The sequence below is a fragment of the Anopheles moucheti genome, chromosome 3 (assembly GCF_943734755.1).
Source record: "Anopheles moucheti chromosome 3, idAnoMoucSN_F20_07, whole genome shotgun sequence".
NCBI classification, from domain to species: Eukaryota; Metazoa; Arthropoda; class Insecta; order Diptera; family Culicidae; genus Anopheles; species Anopheles moucheti.
Window position 1 is genome coordinate 45,866,123 of NC_069141.1, and position 23,156 is coordinate 45,889,278.

The 23,156-nt window shown below is 39.3% G+C and overlaps 3 protein-coding genes across 4 annotated transcripts; 2 read left to right on the plus strand and 1 right to left on the minus strand.

The window, feature by feature from the left end:
- Positions 1-1,137: 1,137 nt before the first annotated feature.
- Positions 1,138-8,983, plus strand: LOC128301590 (uncharacterized). The gene is made up of 6 exons (XM_053038156.1): positions 1,138-1,238; positions 1,310-6,657; positions 6,791-7,109; positions 7,181-7,376; positions 7,448-7,891; positions 8,144-8,983. Exons 2-6 carry the CDS (start codon positions 1,362-1,364, stop codon positions 8,282-8,284), a joined length of 6,396 nt encoding a protein of 2,131 aa, XP_052894116.1. The 5' UTR covers positions 1,138-1,238; positions 1,310-1,361; the 3' UTR covers positions 8,285-8,983.
- Positions 8,984-9,954: 971 nt separating this feature from the next.
- Positions 9,955-15,698, minus strand: LOC128300397 (uncharacterized). Of its 2 annotated transcripts, XM_053036434.1 has the most exons (9): positions 15,536-15,698; positions 15,254-15,348; positions 14,688-15,197; positions 14,370-14,614; positions 12,501-14,265; positions 12,329-12,411; positions 12,044-12,261; positions 11,655-11,857; positions 9,955-11,581 (listed from the first exon to the last, which is right to left on the minus strand). In XM_053036434.1, exons 2-9 carry the CDS (start codon positions 15,281-15,283, stop codon positions 11,540-11,542), a joined length of 3,096 nt encoding a protein of 1,031 aa, XP_052892394.1. In that variant the 5' UTR covers positions 15,284-15,348; positions 15,536-15,698; the 3' UTR covers positions 9,955-11,539. The 2 variants fall into 2 exon arrangements, with proteins under 2 accessions (XP_052892394.1, XP_052892395.1); XM_053036435.1 differs by lacking the exons at positions 15,254-15,348; positions 15,536-15,698 and having other exon boundaries at positions 9,959-11,581; positions 14,370-14,634; positions 14,688-14,760.
- A 1,244-nt stretch (positions 15,699-16,942) lies between these two features.
- On the plus strand, positions 16,943-20,309 carry LOC128302420 (uncharacterized). The gene is made up of 5 exons (XM_053039241.1): positions 16,943-17,663; positions 18,442-18,580; positions 18,676-18,792; positions 18,925-19,415; positions 19,509-20,309. The coding sequence occupies exons 2-5, from the start codon at positions 18,479-18,481 to the stop codon at positions 19,819-19,821; spliced, it is 1,023 nt and encodes a 340-aa protein (XP_052895201.1). The 5' UTR covers positions 16,943-17,663; positions 18,442-18,478; the 3' UTR covers positions 19,822-20,309.
- Positions 20,310-23,156: the final 2,847 nt, after the last annotated feature.

Sequence of the window (23,156 nt, forward strand, 5' to 3'; positions counted from 1 at the left end):
GACCAACTTTTAGAACAGACCGTACAACATGAACTGCGCATGCGCCAATAGTTTTTAGTACAAGTACCAATAACAATACTGTTTTAACACTATACATTTAACACTGATTAATGAAAATTGTTGTTTCCAAATCCAAAATATTGTAGTTTTCAGCAGTATAAGTATATAAAATAAGTATTATTTTCAGCAGTGGTAGCATATCGTAAACGTTCAGCATGAATTCAGTACGACAAAGTGTTGTTAAGTATGTACACAAAAGATCAGAGTAAAGATATCGAATAAATTCATCATTGAACTAAAGCAAAAAGATTGAATGGACAGCGCACATGAAGTGAAGCGCACATCAGTGCTGTCAAATAATACAATTAAAAATGGTTTCTGTAGCCGGATGCGGTGCGTACCTTCTCTGGTATATATCGATCTCCAAATTAATTTCCAATTTCAACCTCATTCAGAGCCTGTAGCCTGACATTGCGAGGAGTCCATGCGATTTACGAAAAAAGCATTACACAAAACAACAGTATAAAACTAGGTAAATTTGATAAAAGTGAAAAACGACCTGGTAACAGTAAAATCAAAAGTACGAAATCAGACGAATTAGCATTAGAAAGAGATACTGAAAACGTTGGAGAGAAAGAGTACGAGAGCTAAACGAACGACAGCAGGTTGAAACGTCGGGCGAAAAAGCAACGGCGAAAACCCAATCGTTTGATGTTTTTTTCATGAGAACGGCTAGACCGTATGTTTTAAAATTGTTTGATTGATGGTAATCATACATATGAACATAAATTCAGACGACTGGGTTTAAAAGAAAGCTTTTAACTAATTAATTTGTTTTTATTATTTTTGTCAGATGTTCCACCAGAGCATTGAATTTATGTAATACATTGTCAAATGAAATGGCCAGGTAAATTCCATTTTCTTAATACCAAAAAAAGATGCTGTCAAACGATTTGCAAACAATCCATATGTCCGTATGAAATCGGAAACGTTTTCCATGTTTGGTTGCAGAGCCGAATACACAAGTGAAGTAATAACTATCCAATGCAAAAGCGTGAAACGAATGTACCTCTAGCAAAGTCATGAAATATTAGAATTTATTTTGCATGCCTAGGCGCCTGTAGTGTGTTACAACTTACGCCGAATTGCACATAACAATACAAGTGTGAACAAACGTCGAGAAGCCGAACGCTATCGTTACGAGAGTTCTATAATTATAATCGAACTGTGATTGTAAGGTTTGTATTCATCCACGGCAAGGTAAAATAGAATGCGCTTTGTCATTGTAATGGATTTTTGATATTCACAGTTCTGTATTGAACTCAATCGCTTCACCTGTTTTAAGTGCTGAGAGAGGAAAAATGGGCAGGAATTTGGAAATGGCGAGAAAACTATCCATGAAAACCTACAACGCAACGGATAACACGTACGAATCGAGCTCGGGCAGTGATTCAGATGAGAGCAATGCAAGCTTATTGGAAAGAAGTTGCCTTTTAAGCAACAAATTTATGCTACCAAAGGATCTCTGCGAAAATGGTAACATTTTTGATGAATTTTTTTCCCGCACTCTGTGGAATACGCTGCCTCCAGCCATCCAACATAAGTTGGCAAAGTTACTGCCAGTTGCCAAAGATGATATGCCGTCGGCGACGAAAGTGGTGCATGATTTGCTGTCGCACGACTTGCACCGCTTCGGTAAAGAACCGATGGATGATTTTCGCTTCAAGCTAGCAAACGGAAACTTCCGCGTGGATGTTGCCAAATTGCAGCACAATTTAGTGAAATTAACGACGAAAGATCGGCGTATGGTCGAACTGCAGCGAATGTCTCGTTCGGCGCAAAACGTTATGTTATCCCGTGAAGCCGTCTTGTACAGTGAGTTGCATTCGAATGATGTACGTGCTTTACCTTCTACTGGCCGAGTAACGGACGGTTATAACCATCGTCGGCAGTGGGATTATGATTTGCCCGCTTCTTCCACAATGCAAAAATGTCAATCAGCTGCAAAAAAGCGATATTTAAGTGAAATTATTAACATATGCGATGAAATCGGTTTGCCAATGACTCTATCTGATGAAGAAGATTGCATGCATGCTTTACCAGCAGGAACAGTACGTAAACAACGACGGATGGCAGGCAGTGGCCCACAGTCTAGCGAACAGTCAAGCTTTCAACCCCGTCCCGGCATGTTAAGCAATTCAAATAGCATTACAGCTGGCAACACATTTGATGGCAACATATTCAACGCACCAAAGCTGTTTGTTGTTACCGAGGAACATTACAAAAAATTGATGTTACAGCATAGAAAACGCAAACTGGAAGAACCCGATCATCCTGAGCTGGACTTGGACAATATAAAACTAAAAGATGTCGTTAGTCGCACTCAAATAGCCGCCGGATATCGAAGAATATTGCCACTCCCCAAGGTGTACATTTCGAACACTATAAAGGAAAATTCGACAGCGTTGAAAGGGAAAGTGAAGACGCATAAATCTTTAAAAATACACCGATCTTCTCTAGATCATACCGATGCAAAAAACACGATCGATTGTGATTATGGTGAACACAGTGTTGATAGAGCTAAAGTCAAATCGGAACCAACGGTGGCGATGAATGTTAAGGTTAAAGAAGAACAACCATCAAGTGATTGTTTTGATTCAGATTTGAATGAGAATCCCGGGTCGGACTTTGTTTCAACCAAACAGTACATTCGCTCAGAAGAGAAAGGTACGACGTCTTACAATGAACCAACAACCAGTCCAGAAAGTAAGCGAAATTTGAATCCGACGGAAGAAACAAAACAGGAGGCCATTGAAATTGGTGTAACAACAACAGTTTCTGGTACGACCCAATCTACCACACCATCATCGAATGCATCGTTGCAAGACACAATGGTAGAAAATGCTGAATCAACCAAAATAGAACAAAATGTTGTAAACTGTTTGTTCAGTAGTGGAGCGCATGCCTGTTTCTTAGCGGTCGTCCGTGACCTGTTTTGTTCTAATCCCGATCATCGATCCACTTTACCAGAACTGCAACTAAAGTTGGATGCTTGGACCAAGAGTCCTGTTGCGAAGCGCAATGTATGGTTTGAACAGTATCGAAACAATGGCGAATGGAATGAGACGCTGCAGTCTGCCGTACAATTTCTTGCTGGAGAATTTCTAAACCAACCGGAAGATTTCGTCCCGTACATAGAGCATAAAGTAGCCCTTAACATACTACAATGGATTGGTGCATCTCGCGATGGCGACAGCCGGTTAGTACCGCTATGTGCATACTGGCAAAGTAGAAAGCAAGAGATGAATAAATCCTCAGGCCTGCATGCACTTACGACTAGCAACACCCCAAGCACGAGCAATTTCATTGCAAATGACTCATCTTTCACGCAAGTTTCTGCTTCGCCCAAAAACAGAAGCAGATCAGCTGCTGGATCTAAACATGTACCTTTTTCTCCAATTTATTCGTCCTCATCCTCCATGTCATCAGTGTCTTCGGTACAGGTTGCAGGAGATAATTCTGTATCGTTATGTAACGATTCTACCCTATCATCGCTATCGATAAAGACTGCCACTGTGTCCGAGGATGATGGATCGATTAATGAACGTTCGACAGCAACACCACCACCACTGTTCTCAACAGACTGGACCGTTCGGAAAGCTACCGACGAGGAAATACAAAGCTTTCGCGAGCAGGAAAAATGTCGTTATGAGAACCCGCATATGGCTTTCACTTATAAGCAACACTCTTACGATAGTGTGGTTGGACCCGTTAAGGGTATTTATACACAAGCTCCAGGCATCTCTAAAGCCCGTGGTCACAGTATGCTTGTTGCAAATCGTCCCAATTTCGTGACCATTCTTACCCTAGTGAGGGATGCCACTGCACGATTACCTAACGGCGAAGGTACACGGGCAGATATTTGCGAGCTGCTGAAATCCTCGCAATACATTTCTCCAACAGCAACTGATCATGTCTTGCAAACCATAGTCAGTGGTGCATTGGATCGAATGCACACAGAACGAGATCCGTGCGTGAAGTATGACGCCAAGCGCAAAATTTGGATCTATTTGCACCGAAACCGTACCAAACAGGAGTTTGAACGTTTGCACATGCAATATCAAGGATTCACTAAACATAAAAAATCCAATATTAGGAAATCGTTAAGGCAAAGCAAAGAAAACATGTCAACATCCAACACGACTAAACTCGACTTGTTGAACGATAGTGGTACTTCTGTTGAGAGTTTTACTTTAAACAGTTCTATGATTGAGATGGATCAGGATAGTTCAGCAACAATCAGCGATAGTGCAACAGATCCGACTGTTAGTACAGGTACAACAACTATAAGCATTACCGAAATACCAACAAGCAGCATGGCTGGTACGACTGCGGGAAAATCGTCTACGTCTTTGTTAAAAAAACAAATGCCCCTAACGACACCATCAGATAACATCACTGTACAACAACCATGCACAGGCGACATTCATTCCATAAACAGCATTGCAAAGAGTGTAATAACGGATGTAAATACTACATGTCAAACAGATCAAACCAGACAACCTATATGTATCGTAAAAAACCATCAGACAGTACCTCTAGAGTCTAGTACAGATGTAATGTATAAGTCTGCCGGTAAATTGTGTGGTGCCGTCACATTAATTTCGTCCGTTGGAAATAATGTACGCACGATTCAGATTCCTAAATCTTCATTAACTTTAGCAAACAATCTGGTAACATCCAACACTGGTACAGCGATAGTTAATGAAACTTCAACATCTGACGATGTTTTATCGCCAGATGCATTAGGAAACATTAATCCAAAAACTCCAAAGAAGATTCTAGTATCATCAATAGTGTCTTCTGCGAAATCAACCATTTCCCCATCCGCTGGTGCAAATGCTAAATCTGTAGTCGACATTTCACGAATATCCAGCTCGAAGCCCATACTAGTGCAAGCTATAGGAACTGCTGCATCTTCGCATACACCAGCCGCAAGTTCCTTCGTTACATCTCCAAAAGATGGTATTAAAATTGGTTCATCCATGGCTGGTACGATCGTGTCCATCCGACCGGTGAACAGCACTTCGGGCATCAGTAGTGTTGGTAAAAAAAATCAAATGTTGCCTTGTGGACAAACGACTACATTGCTATCTCCACAGTCACCGGCACAGGCACAGGTGAAAGGTACACAATTGTCAATCAACAATGCTTCGTTTGCGAGCTCTTCTGGAGGAAGTGCGCTGCAAAATATGAAAGGTGGCACGGTAATAACAGCTACAATAGGCAAACCGATTTACAGTTCCTCCGTTGGTCAATCACCTTTAAAGCCAGGCACTAGTACTGCTTCCATCATACAACAAACCAATCTTCCTGGCACGGTATTTTCGCAGAAAATGATGGTCAGTTCTGGCAGAGCGGAAACACCATCATCCTCCGGAGAAAGTAGCCGCGTACCTACAGTAGTAGCCATCAAATCAGCCAGCACATCGAATATTACATCCTCCACGCAAGCTGGTATCAATCGCATGATAAAGCCTGCGAGTAATGTCTTAAACACAATCACACTTGCCAAAGGACAGCAGTCTGTGCTAACACAAGCTAAACAGAGACAAATTATTCAAAATTTGAAGCAGTCGATTACAGGCAATCAAATAATTTCTCAAGCAGCGCTGCTCGCAGCGAGTGCATCATCCTTAACGAAGGTACAAACTGGCGATACAAAACAACAGTACAAAGGTAGCCCATCGTACCTGGTGGAAAATCAGACAACTGGTCTAGAGTTCAAAATGAATCAAAATCAAACGTCAAGCTCAACCATTAAAACATTATCTCCAAAAATTGTCAAAATAACTCCAACACGCTCGAAACCTCAGACCTCCATAAGGCCTGTTGCCAACATAGGCACAATTGTCGGTTCCTCTAATACCGCTCTACTTCCGACGACGAACCAAGCAGCAGCACCATCTAGTTTAAAAATGATAAAAATGAGCCCATCAACAATAATTACATCAACTGACATACACGGTATGGCTAATACTGGTACTTTAAACACAGGTACTGCGGTAGCTGTGACTGTATCAAGTAGTGCTGGGACTATCACTCCGTCTAGTTCTAAAATCGCGACTATGCGAGTACTGAAAACGGCAACCGGATCTACAACCGTTATCAAGACAGAGGTAACAAGGGGACCATCCGTGCAGCAATTATCACAAAGCAACGCTCACCACGGGTTGGAAACCCTGCGGAAGGATCCATCTTCGCAGGTTAGTTCTAAATTGGTTGTAAACCCCAACATCAATACAGGGCAACTGATTCCGCTGGAAAGCTTGTTGCAAAAACCCGGAATAGGAGCCACGGTAAACAATTCTCCAGGGGGTGTGAATACAATTTTGAAGCTTGCGGGTACCACCAAAACCGGACAACAACAGTTCATACAGTTCGGTGCCAGTGCTAATCTCACCAATTCGTCAACCTCACCATCTATCACAAATTTACCATCGGCCAATAGTGGAGTCACCACTGTTGGGAGTGTAGCCCATCAATACACAATTTTACCGCAGACACGAAATATAATATCCGTCGCATCGACGTCTGCAACAAATCGGCCAACGAACCTTCCCTTAACCATTGTGTCATCGTCAACAGAATCAAGTGGTAAGCGTTGTTGAATTATTGTTAGTGCTACATAATCAATTTACTCTAAATTTCTTTATCATCAAGCATTTTAAATGGGTCTGCTAGAAATATTTGTTTAATTCACACTGCACCGCTGTTTATTATTTTGCAGAAACTTTCCAGCCTGGGGGTTCCATTATTGTATCAAATAAAAAAGGAAATCTAAGCGAAGTTAATCCTTCTTCTGACTCACCGACTACCAAACTAATGCAACAGGGCACGAAAGTAAAACTACTTACTACGACCGCACACAATCCAAACAGTTTTGCTTCTGGCCCTGCCGTTTCTGCATCTCAGCAGCAAGGTTCGGGATGTAATACTAAAACATCCGTGCCCTCCACGGTGAATGTTAGTGGTGAATTTTTAAATGCAAAAATTATAGGCGTCCGCAACATTACCGCGGCTAAACTGAAAGGAACTTCTGCATTAAGGTAAGCTTTCCTAATTACGGCTTTTTTTTTAATTTCAATCGTTAAAATGTAACTCTTTATCGTTTCAATAGCTTGATGAATGCAAATGGATTGAATATAGCGCATATAGGAGGAAAACCTGTTCTAATTGCAAACAATGCGACGGTCGGACCAAATCAAGGCATTACAGTCAGCGCTGCCAAATCTGGTCCATCTAGCGCCATGGTGTTAACGGGCAGTAACAGCTGTAACAGTCTCGTACTGGGACAGCAAAATGCAACCAGTGTAGTAAGTCATGCGAAAATGCAATTGATTATATCTGTAAAAATCGTGCACCTGTTATGTATTATTTCAAACAGACCGTGCCTGGGGCATCTTCGACGACCGGAAGAGAAATCATGCGCACGAACGTTGTCAGCGGTATAACCGGTCAAATTCAAACTGTTCTACTTCGTAATAATTTACTGAAGGTTCAAACTGTACCACCGAATACTGCAAATAAATTGTCTCATCAACAAGCTATAGTTTCTGGAACCGTGTGCAGCAGTGGAATTAACCCAGCTGCTACCACACTGATTGCTACGACCAATCGATGCACTACAGCCCAAGCAAAATCACAGTTACAACAGCAACAGCAACAAAAATCACAGAAACAGCAGCAAACTATCAGCACGGGTGGAGCTTCTGTCATTTTAACACCAAACGTACCACCGAACTCCATGACCCTAGGAACAACAGTTGGTGAAGAGACGTTAACGAATTCATTCGTTAAATTACAATCTTCTAATGCAGAGATAACAAACGTGAGTAATAACACATTTTAAACATTAAGATTATATTCATTTCTTATTACAAAACAGCTACAGTTACAGCTTCAAGTTGTTTACTTAAAATATGATTTTGAAGAAAATTGTTAAATTGCAAACTTATTTTGTATGGAATCAAAATTTTTTAAAAATCTTTGTATGTATGTTGTAATCTCTGTGTCTTTGTAAAACTGTACCTAATTGAATTTATCATTTATTTTCATTGTTGAACTATTTGTTTATTTATAGAATACGACTTCGGCGCCACAAACATCCCGGGTAGTTATTACGCATCCAATTATAATACCATCAGATGTTCAAAAATCTGGTTCCTCGATAAATCTTAAGCGACTTAAAGTTATACCCATAAGTAAACATCGAAGCAAATAGGTTACTAATGAGTATAGTTTCATAAAATCGCATCAATGCTTATCATGTTATGTTAGCACAAATATACATATGTAAGTATGTACATAATTATGTGAGTATAAGTAAATTAAATTAATTTCGAGTATAGTATTTTTCCGAGTTACGCCGTTTTTTTCCCTGGCACGCATTATTCGCAACTCGGAAAATGACTTTACTGATAAATTAGAATTACAAAATTAAAAAAAAAACACTTGCAGCTCAATTTCATAAACTGGTTATAGGTGGAAAACTAGCTAAAAATCAAAGAACTCTGCTAGAATATTTGCAAAACTGCGAAACCTACCTATTGAACTTACTGAAGGTTATCATAAAACAACCCTGCTACAAGCAAATTTACATGTTGCCTACGATAACTAATAAAGCTGACGTGATCATCTCAAACGCCTGACTTTCTTATTAATCGTTGTTGCGCGACGCCGTGGGGAGTTTTATTAACTTCTTTAGTAAGTCCTAATCTACCTAGATGGCAATAGATAGAGGCAATAAGGAATAGATTCTGAGGCTTGAGGAGTTGTTAGCCCGTATACTGGCCCTCCTGGCTGGGATATGGGTTCTGTATGAAGATTCTCTCCTCTCACAATTGCAAATAAAGAAAAAAGGTATGGGTACGCATAACCTAGCAGGATGTTACGGTCTAAAATCGATAATAATAAAATGTATGTTTATAAAATCAATACTTCGACGAACACGCATTTTTAATCTATTTCCGAAATCCTCAGAAAAAACGCTTAATTCAGTATATCTTCAAGTGCATTCTTTCGGCTTGTTGATTACGTCTCCAAAATTACCCTGATCAGTGAGCTATGTTTATCCTGGTTTGCTAAGGCAAATAACCATTCGGTATTAGTGTTGATAGAAAATGGTGAAGACAATTGGCTTTCGTCGGATAACGTTTGTAGAAACAGATTGCTAGTGTTGTGTGCACCTTGGTCACGTACGCAGCCAGTTCGTTATTCGTTGCTGTCTGGAAACTGGCAGCATCCGATGTACCGAAAACCTTGTGCGTACTTCTCGTTTGTGCATCCGCAACCGGCAGACGTTTTTGTTAGTCTACGTGTTAGTCGTGCTTGCGTGCACGTGCGTGTCTACGTGTACGTTTTTTGTGTTATAATTTTAGTGGAATAACCGAGTTTTAATGGGTAATTGTCGAAGGGTATATCAGAAACAAAAACCAAATAAGGTCAGCTCAATTACCAGTTCCAATAATTCAGCTCAGCACCTGTGTTAATAGCCTTAGGAATACATTTTCAAAATCATATTTGAAAAACTATTGAAATTCAACCACAGTAAGAGCGATCAAGAAACTGAACGAACTTGCGGTAAATAAGAAATAATATCTTTGCTGCATTTCAACCGTTGCATGCCAGATACTTTCAGGATTATAAATACAGCATAGCCATTCAAACGAGAATAACATCAATGTTCATTATATCTATAATTTATCTTGTTTAACGATTGCCATAGAAACACAATGAATGGTAACATCAATTATAACGCAGCACAAAACTTTTTAATCTTCCGTTATTTTGCACGACATTGTCGTTTATTTCTTATTGTTATTGATTTTTCATTGATTTGATTCAACAGACCGTTAATGGCCCCTTGAAACGTTACCTCTCTATGCAATTTACAGTTTTACACATGTTACATGTTTACACGCATAACAAATTCGTTTTAAATTTTACGTAGACGCTCGCACTTCTTGTGTACAATTCAAAAATGCGGAATGCGACAGGTTTGACTCAAAACGATCACAAACGACATTGCATTTCTGACACATAACATGGAACGCAGCAGAGGAACCAGAACAAGTACGGCATTCCCTTACGTTCCCCAGCACTTATTAACCTTTGCGCGTTACCATCACAAATCTCAATTTAAAATATGGTACAATGTTTTTTACGCATATGATTCTCAGTTATCTATACAAATATACTTGTTCCATCAATAAAACGAATAATGGAGATACCCTGCACCAAAAAAGGAGCGTGACATATATTTTCGTAAATATGTCTATTTCTAAACTCAATTTGGATACAATTTTATTAAACATATGTTGGAATTGCAAAAAAAAAAGTATGAAAGTACATGAAAGTACAATCCTTTCGTGTATTTATATTACATTATCTGTTTTTGTTTATGTTTTATTAATAACTTTTTGCCTTCGTATCCATATCAATCCATATATCCAAAAACAATACCTTAACAATCATCGCACTGTTAATAGAAGTGCTTCTATTAATAATGTTTGAACTACTTAAGACTTTTATGAGAGCTTAAGATTGTTTCAACAAAATCAAACTTATTTTGATTACATTTTGAATTTTTCATATGTTTATACATGCATGTAAGTATACGTTACGTTATTATAGCAATATGTTTCGCGTCATACAATGAAAACATCTTTCGCAACTTATTTACGAGCGTTTTATATCATTTTGGAATTTATATAAAACGCCACTACCTTTATACCTATACAAGAATTTATAATTCGAATCGCAATGCTTCACAACTGTTTTCTTCTTGGTTGAACGTCTCCAACCCGTAGATAAATTAGTTTAGGTTACTAAGCTCCTCTCTAGCCTATACTAGATAGAAATATCCTCTAATCTATACGTGGATATTACCTTGCCCAACACGAAAGGAGTGAACTGAAGCACCGACAATTTCATACATAAGATTGATGTCGTGATGATATGGAACGCCTGACTGTCTAACCATTCGTGCGGCGCCGAGGAGCTTCTGATAGCTTCATTATTTAGCCCAAATGTACCCTAAAAGGTACTATCCATCCGGTATATGTTTTGATGCTTGTCCGTAGGTGCTTGTGCGAATCGTGCAGTTCTCAGGGCATAGTGAATACTCCTGCTTGAGCAGATGTCCTTGGTGAAATGTGGGTTCTCTATGGAGATTCTCTCCTCTGACAATCTACTGGGCCGCCCGATGAGACAGTGGTTACGGAGTTGGCCTTTCACACGACAGCACCATCAACATATCTTCTGGACTGAACTCCCTTAGCAAAATCTTTTGCAAATCAGTTATAGTAGGCATACCCAAACAGGACGATACGCCAAAAAGAAGAACTTCCCTTATTTGGGATATGAAGGGTAGGATCATACTAGCAATGATCATACTGAATGATATTGAGATAGACACACATTGTGAATTGAACTGCAAAGCCTTGCATTGGCGAACAATATTATTCAACTAACAACCCTAATTGTCATCGGCGTACGACGGAGCAAGCCGTGGATATAGCTAAAACAATAATTGAAGCAAAAATTAATGAAACCACAAGTTCTATCACACTTAAGTAAAAATAAACACTCACCCCAAGTAAGTTTCTTGGAACGTAACCTTCCTTGGCTAAGGTATTGCGTGCCCACCACCATTCACGTTCGGCTTCATCTCCTTTCCGAATGATAGTGAGCTTATCGTTCACAAAAAAGCTTAATTCATCAGGCTGTTGAGATTCGTACGCGAACACGGCATGCACTTCTCCATTATTCAATATGCCCAATTTTTCCTGTATACCTGTGCAGAAATAAAACAAAAATACCGATACCGATCGTTCAATATAAATTGCCATTGCAAATTTTTCATTTGTCTACACGACCAACTATACGAATATAAAACATTATTTAAAGAAAATTAGCAAGTTTGCAAGCCGAGAGATTTGTATATCATATTTTCCTATGGTGGTGAGGTTTGTCTACGTACTGTAAAGATATTCAGAACATCCGTCGAATCCTTCTTCGTCTTCCTCACACTTCTCGGCAGGTGTTTCGTGATCAGATAGTGTTGCTGCGAACAAACAGGCACCAGACTCGACAAGAAATTTGACCATCGGTAAATTGTTGCAACTAGCGGCACAGTGCAATGGTGTCCAGCCGTCGGAATCCTGTGCATTGACGTCGCATCCAAAATTTACCAGAAATCTGTTGTAAAATAAATTAGTTATAGTAATTTTATAATAACACGTACACAAACTATTTTATCACTTACTTTACTATCTCAAAGTGACCCGCACATATAGCATTGTGCAGCGCGGTGATGCCTTCATCATTGGCTGCACTTGGATTAGTGACCTGTAAGCAACGGATGTTTATTGAAATTAATACAAATTTATAGATATATAGTACGATATTATTGATTCTGGATGGTTGTTTGAACTTACTTGCATAGCAGTTTTCTCTACCAATTCTAATTCACCTTCCAAACTGGCATCCAACAAAAGTGCCAACGGGTCAAAGCTTACCCGCCGCGACAATTTATGTTTGCTTCCTTCGCCAACAATTGATCCTCCAGTACTATTCATAGCTCCAATACTGCCAGCATTACTCTGACTGTCGGGAGTTATTGCAATGAAATTACGCTTCCGTCTAGTAACTTCATTATCAGTGTTCCCTGCACCGTCACTGCTATTTGAACTACCACTTTTTAACTTTTTTAGGCGTTCTATTGGATGATCTCTTCCTGTCATAGTCTCACTAATGTCTACGGCGGATTTCTTGTCCTGCAATCCTTCAATTTCGTAAATACCATAATGTGCAGTTTCATTCCCATCGCCACCAGTTGCTACTTCCTTCCGTTTATTTGTTATCTGTTGCTGCTGCGTTCCGGAAGTAGGTGGCAATTTATTTAGCCCCGTACTAACAACAGTTCCGCTGCCGGAATTAAACGAACCGGTAACATTTTTTAGCCTCGGTTGCTCCAAAAATGGATGTTTCCTGATTGTCAAGGGTTTAGCTTTGATGGGAAGTTTATCATTTGATGACGATTGTTTGCTAACTGTTGCCTGCAGTCCCAAATCCGGAATATCGAATGATGTAGAAGATGAAGAGTCCTGCTCGTTGTTTGTCAATCCTCCTTCTAAAGTAGCATTAGTTTCGTTACTATTTTCATCGTTTGCATTGCTATTTCCCGGAACATTTGCTGTACCTGAATTGCCGAAGCATGGCGGTTTGTTAGGTTTCGGAGGTAGTGCCGGCCGACTGTTGTTATTTGGACTTGTAGGAATTGATGCTTGTTCAGCTTCATTCATTGTCACACCACCACCACCACCACTGTCAATTCCTAATGGAACCTTACGTGTAACACTAGTTATTTTTGCACTTGTGGTTTCATTCATGATGGCCGAAGATCCAACCGCAGATGTGACAGGCTTCATAGCAAGCGTCGGTGCTACGCTGTTTATCGGTTTCCTCGGAGGTACCACCAAGTTTCCCAATGGAATGTTTTGTAGAAAGTTGTAGCTAGCTTTCGGTTGGTTGGAATTATTTTGTTGGTGTTTCTCTTGATTATTGCCATAAGCCTTAGTATGCGCAATATTATTATCCCTTGTCTGTCCTTTATCGTTAGCTGTGCTAGCAACAGTATCTAAGTCACCCTCACCCGGAGGTGTGTTGTTGTAGAATTCAAACAATCCCTTCTCGCTGTCATAGCCTGATACCGTATTAGGATTGATTTTTATATCAAAATCGTTTGCGATCATATGTTGTTGCGCTTCCGGATAGTTTGGCTTTTCAGTCGCAGAATCATCCTCCGTTGTCATTTCGGGACCTGTAACAATCCCAACGCTTTCTGCGTAACGGGAACGGTACTGCTGTTGCTGTTGTTGCTGCCGAACTGCTAATTTCTTTTCATCGCTTTCCGGTGCTAGCAGCATAGCCTCATCGCCGCCCATCATCATCGCTTGTTTTTCATTGTCCCACTGATAAGTTTGAAGTTGATGCTGATGTTGCATAAAGTCAGTGGCACTAGAAATTGGTTGTTGCATTTTCTCATTCGTGTTCACCAGCGGAGACGGGGATGGCGAAGGGTTTGATCCATGTCCAAACGACGTTGATTTGACAGGAACATGATTAAACGGTTCCACTGCAACTACATTACCACGGCTCAAAGTTCGTGAGTGCGAAGGAATTATGTGTGTCGATGAGGACCTGTGGATAAACATGGCAGTTATGAAAAAGTCCCTGGAACAATTGTCTCTAAATGGCCTATGAATATATAAATTGCTCTATATACAATTCATTATAACAATTACCTCACGTGCAACGGATGGTTAATATTGGACGGTATTGTTTTACTGTGGTTTTGTCCAGATCCTGGGCTATTATTTGCTGCATTTAGTTTGTAATTCTGCACATTGAGTATTCTTTTCTTGTTAATACGACTTTGCAATTCAACGATGCGTTTGTCTACTGAATGTAGTTCTATCTGGCGCTGCTGCAATGCTTCCCTCTGCATATTCAAGCGAGCATTTTGTTGCATTGACAACTGATTGCGATACTGTAAAGCAAATGAATACACTGTGTATATCGAACACTTGGCTACATATGCTCGTGCAATGCAATATACTTACAACAAGTTCCAAACGCAACTTTTCCAGCTCTTTGCCCGCAGGCGACCCATTGTTATTTAGAGCATTTGCATTTAGATTGTATGAAATGCCATTTGTACCGACTCCTCTGCGATCACGTCGTAGCTCTTCTAGTTGTCGTGTCAGCGCTTCTACCTTAGCCACAGCTAATGTAAGCTCCTTTTCCTTTTCGCTAAATAATGCTCTTATCGAGTCTAGATCATTGCCCAGCGTAACATTATAGGTTTTCTGCAAATCCACTTGACCACGCAACGCTCGGAGGCGCCGCAGTTTAGATTCCTGGGCTTCTACGCGCTCGCGTAGTCTTCGAAGGCGCTCTGCTTCAGCTATCGAAACAACATTACGCGTTTCCTGGGATTTTAGAAACCGTAAACGTTGTTCCTTTGCCGCCAACATCTGGTGCTGTGTGTCTATTTGTTGCTGTTGTCTCATTGCCATTGAACGCAGTTCTGCAGCACTCGGTCGATCAGCTCCTCGGTCGTGCAGCTGAAACTAGGACAACACAGAAATTAATTTCCACCTTACTTATAGCCTTATGGCACGCATACATTATCTTCACTAAAACTCGGTTGCTTCATTCCATGATATACATTCAACAATCGACGCAAACGGTGAATGTATCTCTGATAAACAATGCTCCGTACTGTATTAAAATCAAACGAATCGGAAAAATATTTAGTGAATATACCTTTGCAAAGCAAGGATGAGATATAAAGTGACCCACAAAGAGTTAGTTATTGAGTCACGGATAAAACTTTAGTTGAACCCACTTAAACTGCTGGGCGCTTATTTTGACGACAAATACACATCGCTGTAACAACAGTACATACCGATTGTTTGACAAATGTATCGCACATTCCAAACACAAGAACGTTTCACAAATATTGGGGTGCTATAGCAAACGCATTAATAGAAACAATTTAGCAGCATTTACACCCCGCATTTTGAATAACGAGACAATATTTATGTATTCTTTCGCACACTGACACACGAAATCGCTAATTACGTTGCTAGCTTGCGTTGTTTCTCTGAAATATGCTGCAGTATATTCACTGTATTAACAACAATATTTTATAATCGATGACGACTGCACGCCATTTTGTATGTATTTCACATTGATATACGAAACCAGCCAGAACACACCAAAAACAAATTGACACTTGACTTCGTGACATGACTTGCTTTGACAGTAGGGGTACAATACAATCACGAATAAGGTTTATACATAGTTACGAATTGCACTGGAAAGCAATTTGGTAGCAACAATGATGAACTTTTTTCGGTCCTTCGTATTTTAATTCTCCGAATACTGGAACTTCAATGAGACCATTAGAGTCTCTATTGTCAACTGAATTTACAACCGTTCTTCTTGAGGGTATGGGAGGAAATAAACACACAGCTATTTGTTGAACGCCATGTTGGATTTCATTTGACAATTACAAACATATGACTGTTTACAAACGTTATCTCAAACAAGCAAGGAAACCCCTGTTCGGTCAGTATGTTAAAAAGCCATGATTTTAGGTTGGAATTTGGGAAATACAACCTTCATCACGCAAAACCCAATGAAAATAGCAGTCGTTTATATACTACGATATCAGCCGGTGTAAATGAAACGATTAATGAAGTACCCGAACATTGTCGCACTTGCCGTACTTCCGTTATTACATTTACGCTGACGTTTAAAATTTGTATGGCCTCGTGCGATGTTGGAAATTACAACACTTTAACTCTAAACAAGTATAACAACTTCGATAACTTCTTCACAACGCAACGACCTTATTGCAACGCTTATTGCACTGTTTTCGCCAAGAAACCGCTACTAATCATACTGTTAACAACTATACCTTCTATTAAGTTAACCGGTTCTGATTAGACATAATAAATGCAATAAATACAAAAAACGAACATTGTACGGCTACGGCTTGCCTGTATCCTGCTCCAACGTAAGTTGGAAACAACAATTCAGCATTGCATTAATATTGGAAAAATAGAAATAATGCATGTTCTACTGCAATGAAGGGCTGTAACTATTTAATGCTTCAATGAAGCATTGGTCCATGTGTTACATGGCCACGATGCTTTGAGGATATGATTCCAGCAAGAGAGATATTCAACAAGGACAGCAAAAGAAATTGCAGTAACGTACATATTGCGCCTGCGCAATAGGAACGTGCAACCCGTTTTCCAGTCGAGATGACGGTGACAGGGAAACGACATAATAGGCTCACCGTCGCATAAAATAAAAGAACCTGGTCAAAGCATAACGAATGCCGTTTAAAGGTCCTCGCAGTTTCGCTCGGTTATCGGCGTGTTGGTGTTGCGGTCACCTTTTTGTGTACTTCAGGCGAAATTCGGAGTTTCTAGCTACCTGTGTGTTAGGCGTGCCCCAGGACATTCTGCTGGATGTGTGAATTCCTTGTGCAAATGGTTACCGTTCCTTACTTGCTGTCGAATATTGAACCATACAAGTAAAGCTAAATGCGTGCTGCGTCTGGGCGACATGGGCTACGGCCTTACGTTTGAGTAAAAGAAAAACGCTATATTGCAATTTGGTGTCAGCTTATACCTTCTCTGGAGGATAACTAAGTTTATAAAATAAATCGTAGAAGTGTAGGCTAACATAAAAGTGATAGGATACTTTCCGGAAGTGCCAGTGGGTGAGATTTGTCCTGGTTCATTCGCAAGTTGAGGTTGAGGGGCCATACTTTGCGTGTTTTCCTAGCTATTGGATATCACGAGTAACATACATGCATTGTGTTTCGTGTGCGGTATAATTGACGGTTGTTCGGCAAATATCCGCTTCGTTTCTCTATGAGCTGGACTATGCGTGAACTGTGATCGGGGTATAAAATTTTACACGATTTGTTGGTTAGTGTAGACTGTCGGTGTTCTGGCCACAACAAATCGTTTTAAACGTCGTTGAACAATAGACTCTCTGGTCTCTGTTGTGAATAGGTAAGTAAAATAAGCAGAAACATTTAATTAAACTGTAGTAAAGCATAGGAAGAATGTAGATTTAATTATTTGTTGATCTAGAAATTAGAATACAATTTATTTTTTTATTTCTGCGCTATGTAATAATTAGATAGGTGTGATTTTGTAAATCACAATTTTTCAGACTTTTGTTGTGTATCCAATTTAATTACCGAGTAATAACTAGGCAACTTTACACAACATAACTGTTAAATATGTGCATACATAATGAAGGATATTCAAGGGTTTTTGATATTTTGTTGCATGTTTTACATTTTGTTGTTATTCATATCACACACATTATTAATTTTTGCTTTAAAAATGCCAGCAGCTGGTTTAATCATACACGTTAAAACATATTTATATTTTTTATTCATGCGATGGAATTGCGTATAAAGGACGATGTGTTGTGTTTAGTGTGACCTACGTCATTTAAGACGCGATGATGTCATTTTATTGCAGAGAGTCATAGCTTGTCATGAAAGCGTTCAATGAAAAGTTCAAATGAAAAAAGGTATTTTTTGCTAATGAAACACGCAATATAAATCCTGCAGATTGGTGTAGTAAGCTATGCGGTTGATGTACAAAGTTTTACTTTTGAGGTTTTTTTAAAGCTAGCTTTTTGGTGGTTTACTAATTTAGGTTAGAATTTAAAATCGCACGTGTTTCATACTGGTTATTAAATATAAATTTGAGCTATACAAAATAAACGGAACACTTCGTACAATTAATAAAATTTGATTATTTTTTTATTTTACAGAAACACATTGAAACCGAACCATAACATCTAATGAAGGATGGACATCGTACCAGAAGGAAACAATTTCGTGATCGTTAATGAAAGCGAACTACCAGCAATGATGGAAGAGCTGGAAAAATATTTTCCTCATTCTTTAAAAGTATGCCATTCGTTACCATTCTTAAGGAGCTCAAATTTAGAAATAGAACAAACAGTATTCAAAAAACCTGTTGGCCTTTCTACATTACGTTACAGTTCCATCAAACTATTAAAACGTACCTGAATGATAGAGTATGGCGATTTCAATTTTATAGAGCAAAGACTTGGCCAGAAGATCCCGTTTGCTTGCATTTCCCAGGCTGCACATACACGGTATTTATGCTATGATAAATACACTATTTTATATTATTTTATCAAATTTCTATTAAACCACAGACATCCATTGATCTTTACTAATTGAAATTTTACACCTACGTCGATTCACCTTTTTATATATTCTTTCAGCCGGATAATAGAACAAACGAAAGCGTAGGTATTTTTTGTCCGCCAGACAAACTAGAGCGAATGGATCTGATTAAAGAGGAGGACATTCTTTTTGAATGGCATAGTCCACTGTACATGAACTTTACCCATGTAGGCATCATGTTTAAGATGGAAGAGATTTATCGGGAGAAAGTTAATGGAAAGCTAGATGGGCATATCTACGGGGACATTTACGTGCATGAATGTCCAGCTGAATTAGATTTACCTTTGGAACCGTTAGCAGCGAATGAAGTGATCATGAAACCGTTGTGTATCGACGATGTCAAGGATATTCACGATTTGTACCCAGCAGGTGATATCGAAAGCCTTGAGCTGTTTGAAAAATTAGTCCGTCAGCTTCCGGGATTCGGCGTGTTCAATCAATTGGACAACGAGCTAGCTGCATGGAGTTTGCAGTCCTACTACGGTGGAATGTTTTCCATGCAAACAAAACCTAAATTTCGAAGAAAAGGGTATGTGTCTGATAATTGCATAGTAATCATTTTCTAAATACGAAAAATAAATAATCATCTTACTTTGGTCTATGCATTGACTTTCCATTATAGGTACGGTATTCAACTTGCACAATCTCTGACAAAGTTGGTAATCCAACGGGGCTACATACCGTTTGTTGTCATAAGGCCTGAAAATGATGCTTCCCGTGGACTCTACATGAAACTCGGTTTTCGAAAAGCTTTCGAGAGTGTACGTGGCACATTTGTGCCATTTGCTGAAGAAAATCATTCTCAGATTGGTTTGCCAACTGACGTACAAAGTGGAATATCCACTGATGATATATCTCGAAACCCACATTGCACAATAGAACCGTCTGAAGTAACAAACGGTATCCTTGCGGACAAAGAAAAGAATATATGCTGAATTTTATTGAACGTTATTAAACACGGGAAAAGGCACGTGCAGATTATATTGATAAAGTGATCTTCGAAAACGTTTTAAAGTAAAATAAAAACCAGGTTCCATATTTATCATTATATCGAAAACATCCTGCAACCCACAAGGATTAACCGCTAATGCAACTAAAGCTAAAGCAGCATTAGCAGATGCGGCAAAAGCAGTAGCGGCGGCAGCAGCAGCATAAACATTAGCGGCAGCAGCAACAGCAGCAGCAGCAGCAGCAGCAGCAGCAGCAGCAGCAACAGCAGCGGCAATAGCAGTAGCAGCAAAAGCAGCAGTAATCGCAGCAATAACAGCCGCAAATACAGCAACAGCAGCAGTAATGATTATTCTAACAATGGGTTTCTGCTGCTGTTTTGCTGTCATATAGCCGCACCCGCAACAGCCTATGCAGTCACAAATAATAGATAGTTTTCTTATATAAATTTCGAACCAATATATAACTTTGCTTTACCTTGAAAAGAGTGATATATGTTTGAAAAATTTTACTGAAATTGAAAGAAAATAAAAATTGCAAATATTACAGTGTGCTTTCCTAGACGGAATATGCGGAAACATTCAGAAAAAAACAAAATTTGTATACAGTCATGTAAAATAATCATTGAAAGAAATTTGTTTAAACAGATGTTGTAAATATAAAAATTAAAACTATTTATCTGCGATAGTCGCTTGCGTGAAGTTAATAACCTGCTACCGTTCTGGGAAGCCGTTATATTAACCGCCGGAGCGTATAGAGTCTTTTCCGAGTTACGCGAATAATGCGTGCCAGACCAATCCACGTAACTCGAATTTTGGCGTAACTCGAATTCCCTTTGTAATATCGTTTATAATTAATATCCAGAGAACGATTTCTTCTTTTCAAGGTGCAAAGCGCATTATTAATCGATATTTTTACGTTTATTTCGACAATCAGGATAAATTTTTACCAAAAATTTATGTTTATAATATAAAAATGTTACGTATATTTTGGGAAAATTTAAAATTAAACACATAAAAAATTAAATTCCACATACAAAATTACACGAACTGTCAAAATTTGGAGATTCGCGAATCTCGATTTTGCGTAACTCGAGTGTCGCGTAACTCGGGAAATAACTGTAGATATTTCCATCGCTAATTGGTACGCTGACGTTGCATGCAACACGTCCTCGTCTTTTTCGTATTACACATTAAACTTTTAGACCGATTATTTTAGAAAGTTTCTAATAACTAAACTTAATCAAGAACCGACTTAGATAAGTCGCATGTCAGTGATTTTTTTCTACATTAGCAGTTAGCGTGTTGTTTTCAATTTTTTTATTGATTTTGATTGATTTTGATGTAGTAGGATAAACTTCTAGTTGTTTATTATTCAAATGGCATCACGTATTGAACTTTTCATTTTTTTCCTTGCTCACAAAAAAATAAACCACTGTTCAACTATCTGGGGCTTGATTAACCAGCGGGCGGGTTATCCCTGAGTAAAAACATGACAGCTAGTAGAATAATTTTGAATTTTTAACAGTTCAACCGGCTGACCTAATAGGAATTTGAGAATTTTCTATAAAGAGTTTATAAAGTTAAACTACCTGGAAAATGGTCATATTGCTAATGAACAATAACTTAAGACATATAAATTCTATTAACGTTGACCTGTCATCTTCATCTTCAATTTCTATACGTACGAAGCTGAAGGGCCTATTATCCGTGGAAATCGATCAACCGACATGCGGTCGGTCCGCAGTTGCCATGATAATCGACGTTCTATTGTAGTTATCGTGGGGCCTCTGTCAAAGCTTACTTAGTTTTTCGCTCACACATCAGCACATCACCCATTTTTGGGTGATACGGCTAGATGGTAACTATTGTCATCATCCAAATTTGGGTTATACGGCGCTGAACATGTTAATTTGAAAACTCGCCAGATGAGTTTTTGTATGAGGCCTAATATTAGCTAAAAATTCGAATACACTCGAGCAAGAGTCTTTTCAAACTTTTCAGCTCGTGGGCCACATTTGTTGAAATTACGGTATCATGGGGGCCACTTACTATTATCTAGAGGGTAATTTACACAGAAATTGCGCTAGTGATTTTTGTTTTATAAATCCCAGTATTTTGGATAATCTCACCAAGTGGGAAGATAGCCTTGGTATCACGTTTTCTGCTTCAAAAATGGACATGGTAGACTTTCTTGTTTTAGTGATACGGTAAATAACAGACAGAGAGGACTATTTGAAGGAAAAACTGATGTCTATTTGTATGGGGAGCATGGGTCCTGTGATTGTACAAGACTACAGTTCTATCCGTTGTGGAATATGGAAACATATGCTTCAATTGGGCATCCAAAACGCAGCTCCTCAAATTGGAGATATTACAGTAGACTCTTAGACTAGCACAAGGCAGCATAAGGTTTCGCCCGAAAGTCGTTCCGGGCTTTTTTAGAAACAAGTATGGCCATTTCGATCCTTTAAAATAGTTCAACTCTGATGGATCATTTTTTGTGGAGTGTACGGGCTTCGGAGTTTTTGGCATAACACCGGAGGTGCGTTCAAGTTGAGGCAACTATGTAGTGTATACACTGTCAAGTGTGCTGCAATGTTTTATGCGCTAATTATCATAGCTGCAAGCTCTTCTGGTCAGTACTTCGTTTTTACTGATAGTTTAAGCGCAATCGAGGCGCTAAAAGCTGAGAAGGTTGTTAAGAGCCATGACCATTTTATACCAAAAATTATGGAAGTTCATTTCATTAATTAAGGTTCCTTCTCATTGTTTAATTCCCGACTCACTGACCAAAAAAGGCGCAACCGAGGGAGCATTTTACGACAGACCTATCTCAACCCATGAGTACCTTCGCTCGCTCCCCACTACAACTTTGTCTGTCTCGCTGGTAGAGCATGTGGGAGGCGGATGGACTCTGGGGATTCTTCTTCTCGATCTCACCGCAAGTGTCCTGTGGCCCTGGAGTTCTCTGTGGATCGTGCGTTCTTCGGCATCATGTCTCGGATTATGTCGAACCATTTTGCACTGAATGCACATCTACAGCGCATAAACCTGTCGGAAACGAAGGTATGTGTCTGCAGTGTAGTATTCCAAGATGTGACACTGCGTTGAATTCGAAACCGCCGGACTTGACTTGCTGATCGGACTACAACCGGGTGCTCCAATCCGCAACGTGCTAGCCAGCAAACTTGAGGTATATGGTGATTATATACCGCTTTATATACCGAGAAAATGGTCTAATTGTTCCTTTCCTTAAGTTTCCATCCTTCCAATTGATCCATTAAATGTAAAATGTCGTCCTACGTTATATTCGTATTGTG

Bases quoted from the DNA above. Each gene is read 5' to 3' on its own strand.
- LOC128301590 (XM_053038156.1), top strand. From the start codon at position 1,362: ATGGGCAGGAATTTGGAAATGGCGAGAAAACTATCCATGAAAACCTAC. The intron at 7,110-7,180 runs GTAAGCTTTCCT...TCGTTTCAATAG, and splicing joins AAAGGAACTTCTGCATTAAG to CTTGATGAATGCAAATGGAT. The intron at 7,377-7,447 runs GTAAGTCATGCG...TATTTCAAACAG, and splicing joins AGCAAAATGCAACCAGTGTA to ACCGTGCCTGGGGCATCTTC.
- LOC128300397 (XM_053036434.1), bottom strand. From the start codon at position 15,283: ATGAAGCAACCGAGTTTTAGTGAAGATAAT. The intron at 15,198-15,253 runs GTATGCGTGCCA...GTGTTGTCCTAG, and splicing joins CGAGTTTTAGTGAAGATAAT to TTTCAGCTGCACGACCGAGG. The intron at 14,615-14,687 runs GTAAGTATATTG...TTTGCTTTACAG, and splicing joins AGTTGCGTTTGGAACTTGTT to TATCGCAATCAGTTGTCAAT.
- LOC128302420 (XM_053039241.1), top strand. From the start codon at position 18,479: ATGGACATCGTACCAGAAGGAAACAATTTCGTGATCGTTAATGAAAGC. The intron at 18,581-18,675 runs GTATGCCATTCG...ATTACGTTACAG, and splicing joins ATTTTCCTCATTCTTTAAAA to TTCCATCAAACTATTAAAAC. The intron at 18,793-18,924 runs GTATTTATGCTA...ATATTCTTTCAG, and splicing joins TCCCAGGCTGCACATACACG to CCGGATAATAGAACAAACGA.